Raw genomic sequence first — 12,512 nt, forward strand, 5'->3', positions numbered from 1 at the left:
ACTCTTTCCTGCCTATGCAGGGGGTCGGACTCGATGATCTGTTGAGGTCCCTTCCGACCCTAACATCTATGAATCTATGATAGAGAATCCCCCACATACCTAGGTAAGTAGGTCCAATGGTCAGTTACTCTCAGTCTTTAAAATGCATATTTGCCTGGTTTCAGTTTCCACCTTTTGGATCTCATTCAGACTTTTTCTGTTAGATTAAAGCCACTCTGCTATAAGAAATCTCTCTCTTACTCAGGTACTTGCAGACTTTGATCAGGTCACCACCTAACCTTCTCTTGGATGAACAAAGTGGATTGAGCTTCTCATTTCTTTCACTATAACCTGTGTTTTCCAGACCTCACATAGTTTGGTATTTCAGCAGTGGTATCACATTTTCATGTGGTATTGATGAGACCATGTCCCAACTCCGGCTTGAAATTTTCCTGCTTATACATACAAGAATCACGTTCTCTCTCTCTTAGCTACAGTATCACACCAAGACCTCATGTTCAGTTGGTCATCTAACCTGACCTCTAAAGCCCTTTCTCATGTTACTGCATTCCACAGTCTCTCATGATATAAATGAGTCCTTCCTGCATTCTTTGTTCCTAGATGAAAGACCTGGCATCTGGCTGTATTAAAACACGCTATTCAAATGAGTTCACCTTAACATTCAATCCAGCTCAGCCTGCATATCTGTCCCTGTCATTTTCTTCAGGTCATTGATGAAAGCATTTGAAAAGCACTCATCCATAAACACATCCCTATGGGACCCCATCAGAAACACCCCCCGTTCAATGACAGTTCCCCATTTAGAAGTCTATTGGTTAACCAGCATTTGACCCACAAAAGTTACAAACCAAGGTTGGCATGGGAATGACCAGTAAATCAGTCACTGATGCATCAGACAGGTCCAAAGAAGAACAATTTATAGCAGGGGTGGGCAAAACCCGAGCCATGGGCCAGATCTGGGCTGCCAAGGGATTTTGTCCTGCCCAGCCCAGAAGCAGGGGGCAGCCTGGGGCCTGGTACATGCGGCTGGTACTGCTGCCCTTGGGCATGTAGCGGGGCTGGGGCAGCACAGCAGCCCTAGTGTTGGTGGCTCCTCCCGGCTGCTGCCACTGCTGGACCTGGCCCTGCTACCTGGGCAGCCCAGCAAGTCTGCCCTGCACCAACCACTAGAGGCAGGACCCATGCAGGCAAGGTGCTAGACTGGGCAGATAGGATGCGGCCATGGGCAGGCAGGGAGCAGTGCTTGGGAGCAGGATGGGTGGATGAGGCTGAGATCACAGGGTGGGATTGCAGGGCGGTGGAGCCAAGGCACAGCCACGATCCACTGCCCCCATGGCCCTGCAATGGGCACAGGTTCCACAGGCAAGGGCGTGCAGCTCTGCCCCTGGCCCCGCACTGTCACTGCCCCAAGACCCTGGACCCAGTCCTGAACACTGCTCCCTGCCTTCCCTCAACCCCATCCCTTCTGCCCGGTCTCACACCCTGCCCACGCAGGTCCTGGCTGGCTTCCATGGAGACTCTGGGATCATTGGGCTGTGACAGCATGGGGCTGGGGCCCCAGGCTGAGCTGCGATCCACTCCCCATATACCCCTGCCTGCACAACTGGCAGCTGTTGCAGGGGCGTGTGGGCAACAGATTACAGCTCTGCCCCAGCCCTGCCTGCTTGTCCCGCTCCCAGGTGGCACTTCTAGCCCACCTGGGGTGGCTCCCAGATGGCAGCCCCCCCAGTCACCATGGGGGTCCACTTAGGAAGTTTTGGTGAGCTGCTGTGTGGGGGGAACAGGGTGCTGACCTGGCCTGTGACAGCTCACCAAAATTCCCTATGTGGTCCATGGGCCCAAATAATTGTTCACCCCTGGTTTATAGCCATATTACACAGCTTTCCCCACCTAGGCTGGAGATGGGGAAATGATACTCTCATAAGAGGGCAGGAGGGCCTGGTTCTACACTTTGCTGCTGGCCAGGATGCCCCATTATGTGGGGTATTACCACTGGGTCACTTGATATTCTGGTGTTGGTGATAGGAACAGAGCAGTGGGCACTACTCACCTATATCTGCTCTATGATAACAGATCCCTTTTAGTCATTGAGTTGTTTTGTTATCAGCAAACAGTTCATCAGCTTATGTCTTTTGCCCTTGCCCTGGATGTGACTTTGGCCAATTGCTAATGCAGCTAACAAAGGGATGGCTTCACCCACCCCTGGAACCAGCACTGATTCATGGTAACAAAGGAAGTGTGCACAAGTCACCCTGGGCTAGGTGAACGGTGATATTCACCACCTTTGTGGGCTCAACCCCTTGTAGGGGGTGGTCAGTGGGATGGGAGACACTTGTCTCCTGCGGAGGAGAATTGGACCCTAGGCTTTAGATGTTCTGAGATGCAAGTGCAGCCATGTCCTGGTGCACTAATGCTTTCTCCCCACTGTCCCCTTCTCCAGAGATTCATTTACCAAGGTGGTGCAAATCCTGAATCCTTCCTCCTTATACAGTGCAACCAGGCAATATCCCACCTTGATTGTTACCTTACAGATGACCTTACTGGGATGGGATTCACCTTCATCACTACTCCTCTTTGTGTGGCTCAGCTCAGTGTTCAGAAACTATGAATGCTTATAATTTGTGGGGGCGGGAATCTGGGTTCCCTCCCAATGTCCATGGACACTGCCCCTTCAATGGGCCCCTTCAACAGCTCCCCAAGGATTTCTCTGAGCCAGAATGTTTCTCCAGGCAAGACTTTTCCTGTCCAGTGACTCTGCCCTCTTTCCTTTGTAAGTGGCCCCTCTGGGATCTGCTGCATTGTTAGGGTGATGCCAATTAGACTGAAACAAGTTTCAGAGCCACCGTGCTGGCATTTAGCTGGGAACGGCTACTGCTCATAAAGGTCTCATTGTTCGGAACAGAGTGGGTTTATCTGAATAGCTACTTAAGTTCAAGGAGGGCTGAGAGAAAATAGGCTTTTCTATCCAGTGCATGCTGCCTGGGGTCTTGTACACACTGCATCATCCAGCACTGTTCCATCAGCTGATTAAAGGGCATTAATGAGGGAGCTCTGAAAAGGGGGGTAGGAAATATTCCTTGGCTGGGTGGAAAGCCCAATATAATGGAAACACAAAACAAAGAACCATCAGAGCAACAGAAGTATCTGTGGGGGAGGTCTGGGATCCTTCGACCCCTCTAGACCAAACACCTACAAGAGCAGAGACCATCAACTCATACATTTTTGTTACTATGTCATTAGGTCTGGCTTAAAGGCAATGGCTGCTTTAATGAGGACATATCCAGCTGCCTTGTTGACACCAACCCCTGCTTCCCAGATGACAGGAAATGCCACCATTGGTACAGAGGAGAAATGTGTCTTCAATGAAGAGTTTAAGTACATCCTGCTGCCCGTGTCATATGGGATTGTGTTTGTGGTAGGGCTGCTGCTCAACTCCTGGGCCTTGTGGATGTTCATCTTCAAGATGAGGCCATGGAATACCACCACCATCTACATGTGCAACCTGGCCATCTCGGACACCCTCTATGTGTTCTCCCTCCCCACCCTGGTCTATTACTATGCTGATCGCAACAACTGGCCCTTTGGGGAGGCACTCTGCAAGATTGTGCGCTTCCTCTTCTATGCTAACCTCTACTGTAGCATTCTCTTCCTCACCTGCATCAGCCTGCACCGCTATGTGGGGATCTGCCACCCCATCCGTTCACTGAAATGGATGAAGACCAAGTATGCACACTGGGTCTGTGTGGGTGTGTGGTTTGTTGTTACCATCTGCCTCATCCCCAACTTGGTCTTTGTCACCATCAGCACCAGGGGCAACAGCACCCTCTGCCATGACACCACCAAGCCCGAGGAATTTGACCACTACGTACACTACAGTTCCTCAGTGATGGTCCTCCTCTTTGGCTTTCCCTTCCTGGTGATTGTTGTGTGCTACTGCTTGATGGCCAAGAAGCTCTGTAAAACTAACTTCTCCTATGTGAACAAGAGCTTGCCCTCATACAGGAAGCGCTCCATCAAAATGATCATCATTGTGCTCTCAGTCTTTGCACTTTGCTTTGTTCCATTTCACATCACAAGGACACTCTACTACACTTCCCGGCTCTTACAAGCCAACTGCAAGATCCTCAACATTGTCAACTTCACCTACAAGATCACACGACCCCTGGCCAGCATCAACAGCTGTATAGACCCCATCCTGTACTTCATGACTGGGGATAAGTACAGGGGAAGGCTGCGTTGGGCTGCAGCCAAAAGATCCAAACCCAGCCTGCCATCTGTTTTGAATCTGGTATCCAAACACAAGGAAAATGGTTCATCCAGCATCACAACTAGTACCTGATAAAAGTGGGTGAATGGGAGACACTGGAAACAGAAAGGTATTGGAAGGGTGGGCCCAGATGAGCCAGGGTGCTCCTAGTCTGGAATAAAGGGCTGGTATTAGGAAAACCAGCATAACTAGATAGTGTCACTGTAGAGCAGAGGCCTCCTTCACTCATGTTCTCTTTTGAGTTATATCCTCATGTGCTGTGTCTGGCTCTGCCATTGTCATTCTGGCACCAGTCTTAAGCTCTGGCTGTTTTTGATCTTGGTTTACACCCCCCCTCCCTGGGTGTACCCAACTTCTCAGGACAGACCCCTGCCTCGGGTGTTCTGAGAAGAGCTACAGGTTTCTCAGCAAAGCCTGGGAGGGCTCCACAGGTTAATGCCTAATGGAAGATAGGGAGAAAAAACTTCTTCTTGCCCCAGTGTCCATTCTGTAGGGCAGAGGATTATCTTACAAAGAGCCTGGTATGCTGCTACATAGTGTATTTCTTGCCTCAAAAGTGAGAGGGGCAGTGAAGGAGACATGGTGGCTCTCCTCTGGCATGGGAACCTAGAAGCCTCAGCGACAGCAAAGAAATGTAGCTTTTCACATGCAAGGCCTCTTGGGACCTCCTGAAGGAAGCCATTTCAAACAGGCAGGGGCCTTGTGCTTTAGGCAAAGTGACTCACAGTCCAGTGCCTGAGGTGCAATGCTATGGAGGTGAGGGAACGAGCACAGGACATGCTAGGGCTGATGATACAAGACACAGGGGCTTAGGTGGGAGAAAAGAAGCCTGTCCTAATGAGGCAGAGAAAACTGCTTTAGAGCTTCTGTGGAAGTGACTCAAAGAAGAGAGAGTCTGAAGATTAAAAGAGGAAAAGATGAAGACTGCTTTGCACTGAATAAACGTGAAGTGACCTGACTAAGTCTAAACTGGGACAAAGGCTGCCCTTCGTCCACTGGGAATCTGGGACAGCATGTGATGTGAAGCTGGCTAGAGGGAGGCACGGAGGCACAAAGCAATATCTGATCTGGCAGGAAAATCAGCTGGTTTGTAGGTGATGGGGCAACCACCAGTGCAGGCAGATGAGTGCCTCCCAGGTACTGGCTCCAGCACCATAGATGAGAAATGGGGAGGGGGCTGGACAGGCCCCTTTGGCAGCAGCTGAGAGGGAGGGGTGAGGTTGTGCCCAGCGGAGGTGAAACTGCTGGTGGAGGTGCTGCAAACACTGTGTACTGCTTCCCACGCTGTCCTGTCGGGCACAAAAGGGAGTGACTTACGTAAGACAAGAGCATCTCAGCACCTTTGTCCCCTGCTCTTCAGGCAGGAGGACAGAGGAAGCGGGGCAGAGCCACCTCCCCACCCAGGGCTATGACAGGGAAGCCTTCTGTAACTGACTGAATCATGAATAAAATGTTTTCCTGAGCAGTTTCTCTATGGTCTGGGCTTATTTCCCTCCCTCTCTGACCTGTCACCAGGAAAAGAACCACCATGGAGAAAGTTGGCACCACAGCATTTGAGTGCCTCACTAAAGGGTTAGTCAGGTTAGGAAGGGTCCCTTGCCAGCGGTGGAGAAAGAAATCCTTGGTGCTGCCTCTGTCTGTAGGGTCCCAGCAACCTGGAGCCTCAGCAGTGCTCAGAGCACGTCTCTTCTAAGGAATGCCCAGACACGGCCAACCTGCACTTCCCACAGCCTTCATGCCAGGGAATTACTGTGGGAGCCACCCCAGGATGCCCCAGGGCAAGAGGAAGTGGGAGGAAGGCCCCAGGAGGGGAGTATCACGACCTTTGCACACACCACAAAACTGACCATTAAAGCGGCTTAAATGCCATTTTGCACCACTTTAATGGTGTTGCTGTATGCATGTTGAGCAGCATATTCCATTTTAATGATGTTGCTGTTTGCATGCTTGGTGGGATACTCCACTTTAAATGACTTTGGTACGTAGCAAGATAAAACGTCTCCAAGGTGTTTTAGTTTGCTAGCTAACGAAGTGCAACAGTGCATGGGGCACTGGAAGCTGACGTGCTCGGGGCTTGGTGGGCCCCACACAGCTCAGGGGCTGTGGGACCTGGTGGCAGCCCGTGCAGGTAGGCTTCACTGAAGGAAAAAAAAAAAGCCATGAGCCTGATCTTTTTTTTTTTTTTTTTTTAACTCCCAGGAGTCTGCCTGCCTGAGCTGTGCGGGAGACTGCTGCTTCCCTCCATGGCTGCAGCGCCCCCCAGGACTGCCTGGGTTGGGTGCCAGCGGGCGGGTGCTGCCAGGGGACCCCCATGCAACTCAGGGACCACTCAGCCCACTGGTAGCTTGCTCCCCTTCCGCCCACCAACGAGGCAGGTAAGGATGGGACCTCCACCCCTATGTACATGCCACGGGGGCTTAGTTCGGTTTAATTCTCCCTAAACTGGAGTGGTGTTTTTAAAAACCCACCGTTTCAAATTCAGGGAGAACTAAACCCAATTAAACCTCCGTGGTGTGTACAAGCAGCCTCAAGCATTTGTCAGACTATTGGTCAGGGAGATGTCCTAGGGAAACGCAGACTCCAATCTAAGCACATTTTCACATCATTTTCTCCTGCCATGGATATGCCCCTAGCCTAGTCCCTTTTGGCAGGCACTCAAGGACTTAAACTGGAATGCTTGATCCTCAAACAGCCATTCCCATATTGCACTCATCCTTCCCGCTGACTTTAGCTCTGCATGGTTTACACTTACACGCCGGCTTCGCCACTCCACCTTTCAACACACCCCACCCAACCACAGATGGGCTTGCTTCTGGAAGTGCTGGCATTTCCACCATTGAAATGTGCCCCTTTGGTTCACATTTCTCCCCTGGTCTGTACTTTGAGCGGGGGTGGACAACGCTCCCCCTTTAGTATTCCAGCATTGTCTGCTAGAGACTGGCTGAGTTGTAAGCATTTCTAAAAGCAGAGGAAAGTCTCCCCTAGCCCACGGTATGACTTAGCCTGGCACCAATGCTTACCGCAATGTGTGTTTTTAACATTAGCACTTCCACAGATTTTTAGAGACAGGTAATTGAAACTGTAAAACGTTTAGAGGGCTGCTAATGATGGGAGGTTAATGAGTCCTTTGGAATCTACTCTTTATGATGTTTGCTTTTGAACTGTTTGCCCAGCTCTTTTGTTTGACAGTGTGGGTGCTCACATGTGGGGTGTGCCTGGGTGTGAGGTGGCATGTACGTTAACAGGAAAAGCACTCTGGAAAAGATGTTGGCTGGCTCCTTAGTGACACTGTAACAGACTGATTGCCAGGGATGCACACCCTAGCATTCACAAACCCAGCCTGGTTGCTGAGAAGAGCAGAGCTGCATAGAAAGCTACAGAGGGGCTTTTACTGCCAAAGAAAGCCTGAGAAAGAAGCTAAGTAATTTATCAGTTTGCGCCCCGCCTTGCAGGATTGAGTTCACATGACTCAACCCGGCCCCTCGGCTGAACTCTGTTTCCAACCTCAGCATCATCCACCCCCGCAGAAAGAACTCACCAATGTGCCCCTGAGATAGGCCCAGCCCTGCCACGCCTCACTGCACTGGGCTCTATCCAAGCACAATTGCCCTGCTAGAAGCAAAAGCTTGAGGCTAATAGCTGAACCTTTTCCACTGCAGAGGTTGGGGGCACCAAGCAGAAAGTGCTTTTTATCTTTAGCCCCCTCTAGAACCAGGAATGGGCTCCCCAGCTCTTTTGTTCCTGGCCCAGTGGTAGAACTTGTGTGCAGAGCACTCCACACGTGTGCCCTGCCTCCCTCAGGTGCCTGCATTTCAGTGGAGTCACATGTATGAGACGTGCTGTGGAAGGAAGTGAAGAGGGTTGTTTCAACCCTGCTCCCTGAAGCCTGTGCCTGAGAGATCCCATGGAGAGCAGACAAACCTCAGCACCTACCTACACTCTACCCCTCACACACTTAGCACCAGCACAGTCCCACTGCAGGGCTGGTTCACAGCTCCCCTCTGAGACTGCAGACATTGCCCACCCAGCTGCTCTCAGGAAGCTCCATCAGGAGCAGGCTGCAGCTGCACTCCCTGGTGACTGTGGCAGCAGCAGGACAGCCTTTGTTCTGTGAAATCCAGCTAAAAAGGAATGTTAATCCTAGGGCTAATGCAGGGGCTGTCCCGTGTTGGTACCAGCTTCCTCATGCCAGTCGCTTTAGTCAATTTGCTTTTTCCCCTAACCAGGTTTCTCAGAACTGCATGGAGTGTTTGTTGTGTCTTTGTGCTCCTTCCGCTCCTTTAAAACCTCCTCCCCACAGAGCCTAGATCTTGGCTAGCACTCTCCACACCCAGCTCCAGGGGGTGACAACCCTTATACTCTACCCCGGGCTTCCTCTGCAGAGCTCCCTGCAAGGCCAAGGGAGACAGCAAGCTGAAGACATTGGAGGTAGCTTAGCCTTAGAGCAGAACTTCAGAGCTCCTACCAGAAGTCACAACAGAAGCAGTGGCCCTTAAGGCTCCCTTGCCCACCATGGTTTTAACCCCAGTCAGACCATTTCTCCCTTCTCCCCACTGAGCTTGCTTGCAGGCAGAAGCAGCCCTCAGCTAAAACACCCTACTGTAACTTGCACAGTGGGAATAGCAGGCTTCCCCCTCGCCTTGCACAGGAACGGCCTGCAGGGGAGCTGGGCTCCCACAGCACACAGCTCCTGCTCCTGCACATAGGGGTAGGCCAAAACCAAAACAACAAAAATAACCTGTTCCAGTTACAAAGGCCTCCACACAAACCCCTGCTGACTGAGCCCCCGCGTCTTAGGAGGCAGGCATGAGATAGGAATACAGCTCCTAACTCAGGTCACGAGGTCAAAGCCTTGAGCTAAGCAGCCAAACTGATTAAAAAGCAAGTCCCAGGACCTTAAAAAACCAGCCACCCACCTTCTGACCCTTCATCACCCCAGCTTCCTTCTGTTAATTTATAGCCCCACCCCAGGGAGGAACAGAGTGCTCCCTGATTGTGTCCACACTGGTGAGCCATCAACTCCAGATTGACCCTTAAAGGGGCAGTACAACCTGTCACACCCACCTTGGGGAACAACCTATAAAGATTCCCTTCTCCAAAGAACAATACGGTGCGTGTGCGTGTGTGCGGTTCAGGTAAAAGGAATGTGGCATGTGTCTGTGTAAAGACATGGAACCATGCGTGCCTAAGCTGTGTGTGCACAGGCGTGTATGGAAACAGATGTGGCTGGGCACATGCCTAGCTCTGTATGTGGTGTGCATGGATGTGCAGGAATGATTCCTCCCCCCTGCCCCTCACCACTTACAACTGCCCTCCCTTTCATACAGCACAGTCCACATCCATCTGAGAGCTGTAACACTGTATTAAACACAGGATAAGCAACACAAAGATGGAAACACCAGCAGAGCTTCTCACCCAGCCCTGGGGCCAGAACAGGATGGGGCCCCTACAGCACAGTGCTTTGATGAGGTTTATGTGAAATGTCTCAAGCTCTGGCAGTCCACCCCTACCCCTTGGGAAAGGATTCTCCAGCCTGTGCCTCTCCCTGACTGGAAGTTATGGGTCTGCATTCTCTCACTGATAGACACACACCCCTTGGTAGCTAAATAACACCTTACCCCCTGTGTACTTCCCACCACATTGTCATTGCTTAACCAAGCTTGATAGATTTCCCTCTGGCCCCTGGACATTCCTCCCATCTCCCTCCAATAGATCAATCTCTTTCTGGTCTCACACTGCCCAGAAATCACTGCAATCTGCCAGGCCCTAGGGAAACACCTGTTGCTTCTCTAGGACCTGATATATCTCCAGATGAAGCCTCAATGTGCACTGGCCTTTTCAGCTGCCACCTGCCCTGGACCCTACAGGAAATGCAGAGATGGAGAAGGCTGGAAGCAGAGGCACCTAGGGTCTGGGCAGAATGGCAGAAGGCCATAGGGAAACTGCAGTGATGGACACAGGTTTGGCAGGATATGCAGGGAACACAGGACATGTGGGAAAGAAAAAGGGAAATGAAAGGGAAAGACTTAGGCCTCCTGCCCCTGCTGTGGACAGACTCTCAAGAACTTTACCCCGAATGCTATTTCTCATGGCAGCTCTCACCGTATAGGAAAGCCCTGGCCCTGGCCCTGGCCCTGTCCTGTCCTGCTTCTGAGGCCCAGGCCTAGCTGCTAACACTGACCAGCAGCGGGAAAACTCTCCCTACAGTAGAGAGTGACACATTCACATGAACAGCCTGACAACCCAGCGCCAGGAGTATGCCCATAATCAGATGTACAGAGCACGCAGGTGAATGGAGAACCCTTCCAAGAGGATCCATTCTACACTCAACATGGGCACAAGACCACAGAGTTGCAAAGGTTCAGCCTTCCCAGACAAAGGGCTGAAGTGTCTCAAGCCTCTGCCCAACACAGTACCATTCTCCCACAGGGCCCTGCGGCCTCCTCTCACAACCGCTACCTCAGTTACATGCCAGGGGCTTTGCATCCATTCTTCCCTCCCTCTCCCTTCCTTCTCCTTTCCATCTACCTCTCCCTCCTACTGTCTCAGGCAGGAAGTAGCCTGCACAACCCCACCCTTGGGCTCTATCAGCAGTAGCACAAAGCTACTATTCATCTTCCCAAGGATAGCAGGGCTTGGCCAAAGAAGTGTCCCTCCCACACCTACCCTAGTCCTCTCTGCTTATGTCACACTTCCCCTTTCAAGCTCAGCCCCAGTCCCACCCTGTGCTCCTTCCTGTCCTTTCATGCTTCTTTCCTGAAGGGGCCTCAGGATCTGATATAGCTGGTGTACTGGCCCACTGCATTGCCCATAGAAGGGAGTATAAAGCATGCAGGATGTGCAGCACTATGTACAATGATCCTCCTTTCCTCATTCATCCTGGAGGCACAGGAGGGACAGAGAGACAGTCATTGGAGCTGCGCTGAGAGGGTGAGTAAAGGTCAGGGTTAGAGTAGGAGGCAGAGCAGCTGGGGCATGGCTGAATTGTATGTCAGAATCTAGGATGCAGGACTGGAAGGGACCTCCTGGGCCATCAAGTCAAATCCTCTGCTATTGCAGGCACCACATCACCCAGAATCCTTTATACATCCCTGAGAGTCCCTGCCCTGCCAGGGAGGCTGGTAGCCAACCCCCAAGAACAGGCAGTTATCCAGGATTAGGGCTTTACTGCCCTCTCTCTTTCCAGTCCCCAGCTTCTCTCTGGTCTCATTCACAGGATCCTCAGCTCGTCTGTCTCCGAGAGGCCATATTTGGCTTTGTGCTCGTTGAAGAGTTTAAGCAGGGAGCGGATGTACATTCCATGGTACAGATCCACCGTTTCGTGGCTTGGGTCCTCAATCTTGGGCACTGTCATGGGTTCTCCTACTGCCAGAGCCAAAAAAGGGTGGAAGCGTGAAACCCAGGAGTCCAGAATAGACCAATTGCTACAGCTAAGGACAACCCAGCCTCCCTGTAATGAGCTGGGCCTTGGAACCCAAACATCCAGTGAGAGATTAGCAATCTGCTACATACAGGCAGGCCTGTGAGCCACCAGCAGGGAGCAACAGTGTACACACATGCCATGCCACAGCCCAGTGACACAACAGCCATAGGGGACAAGGAAAAGCACACACCACTACCTGTGTCCACCTACTGAAGGTTTTTAGCTTGCCTGGGATCCCTGTGCCCATTGAAGTAGTTCACCCCACACCATCATGGTGAGTTTTCTGACTTCCATATCTGCCAAGTTCAGCAGCATGTGGACTCCTTAAAGTCAGCATGGGCAAGCAGGGCTGTGCCTCCACTGCCTGCCCATGCCAGCCCTTCCAGAGTAAAGGGCTCAGGCATTACAGATGGCCAACCCCACTGAGAAGAGTAGCAAGAAAAAAAACTCACCAACAGTGGTGATGGGCCTGGGGAAGGGCAGGAAACCTCGGGAATGGGTAGAGGTTAAGCCCCGTCCATAGAAGAGACAAGGGGCAAAGCCCAGCAGCTTCCGGCACCTCTCCTGTAGGTTCCTCATCCAGCTGCCCTCTTTGAACACCACCTGTCGAAAGAGCTCATTCTCCCCAAAGGAGAAGGAGGGAACCAGATGTGCCCTGCGGGAGAATATTGCAGCATGAGTACCCCCTGCAAGACAGTCCCTGCCAGCCTCAGCACTACAGGAGCCTGCTATGACCCTTTGAACCGGGTCTGGTTTGCCCCAGGAAGCAGCAGCTAGGAAACCCTTGCTGTCACAGCTCCCAAATCCTTGTGAAAGCTGGTC

At 51.8% G+C, this 12,512-nt stretch overlaps 2 protein-coding genes across 2 annotated transcripts in view; one reads left to right on the forward strand and one right to left on the reverse strand.

Annotated features, from left to right (window-relative positions):
• The window catches only part of P2RY4 (pyrimidinergic receptor P2Y4), a 15,443-nt gene extending 9,140 nt beyond the window's left edge, over nucleotides 1-6,303 (forward strand). Inside the window, exon 2 of the mRNA XM_014518449.2 lies at nucleotides 3,241-6,303. Within this exon, the coding sequence (XP_014373935.1) occupies nucleotides 3,257-4,339 (1,083 nt within the window). The 5' untranslated portion in view covers nucleotides 3,241-3,256 and the 3' untranslated portion in view covers nucleotides 4,340-6,303. The remainder of the gene's footprint in view (nucleotides 1-3,240) is intronic.
• Nucleotides 6,304-6,446: 143 nt separating this feature from the next.
• LOC102370139 (diacylglycerol O-acyltransferase 2) overlaps nucleotides 6,447-12,512 on the reverse strand; it is an 18,718-nt gene continuing 12,652 nt past the window's right edge. The window contains exons 7-8 of the mRNA XM_006020492.3: nucleotides 12,143-12,345; nucleotides 6,447-11,632 (exon numbers count right to left, since the gene is read on the reverse strand). Coding sequence (XP_006020554.1) covers nucleotides 11,478-11,632; nucleotides 12,143-12,345 — 358 coding nt within the window. The 3' untranslated portion in view covers nucleotides 6,447-11,477. The remainder of the gene's footprint in view (nucleotides 11,633-12,142; nucleotides 12,346-12,512) is intronic.

This window comes from Alligator sinensis, unplaced genomic scaffold, assembly GCF_000455745.1.
Source record: "Alligator sinensis unplaced genomic scaffold, ASM45574v1 scaffold809_1, whole genome shotgun sequence".
In the NCBI taxonomy this organism is placed as follows: domain Eukaryota; kingdom Metazoa; phylum Chordata; order Crocodylia; family Alligatoridae; genus Alligator; species Alligator sinensis.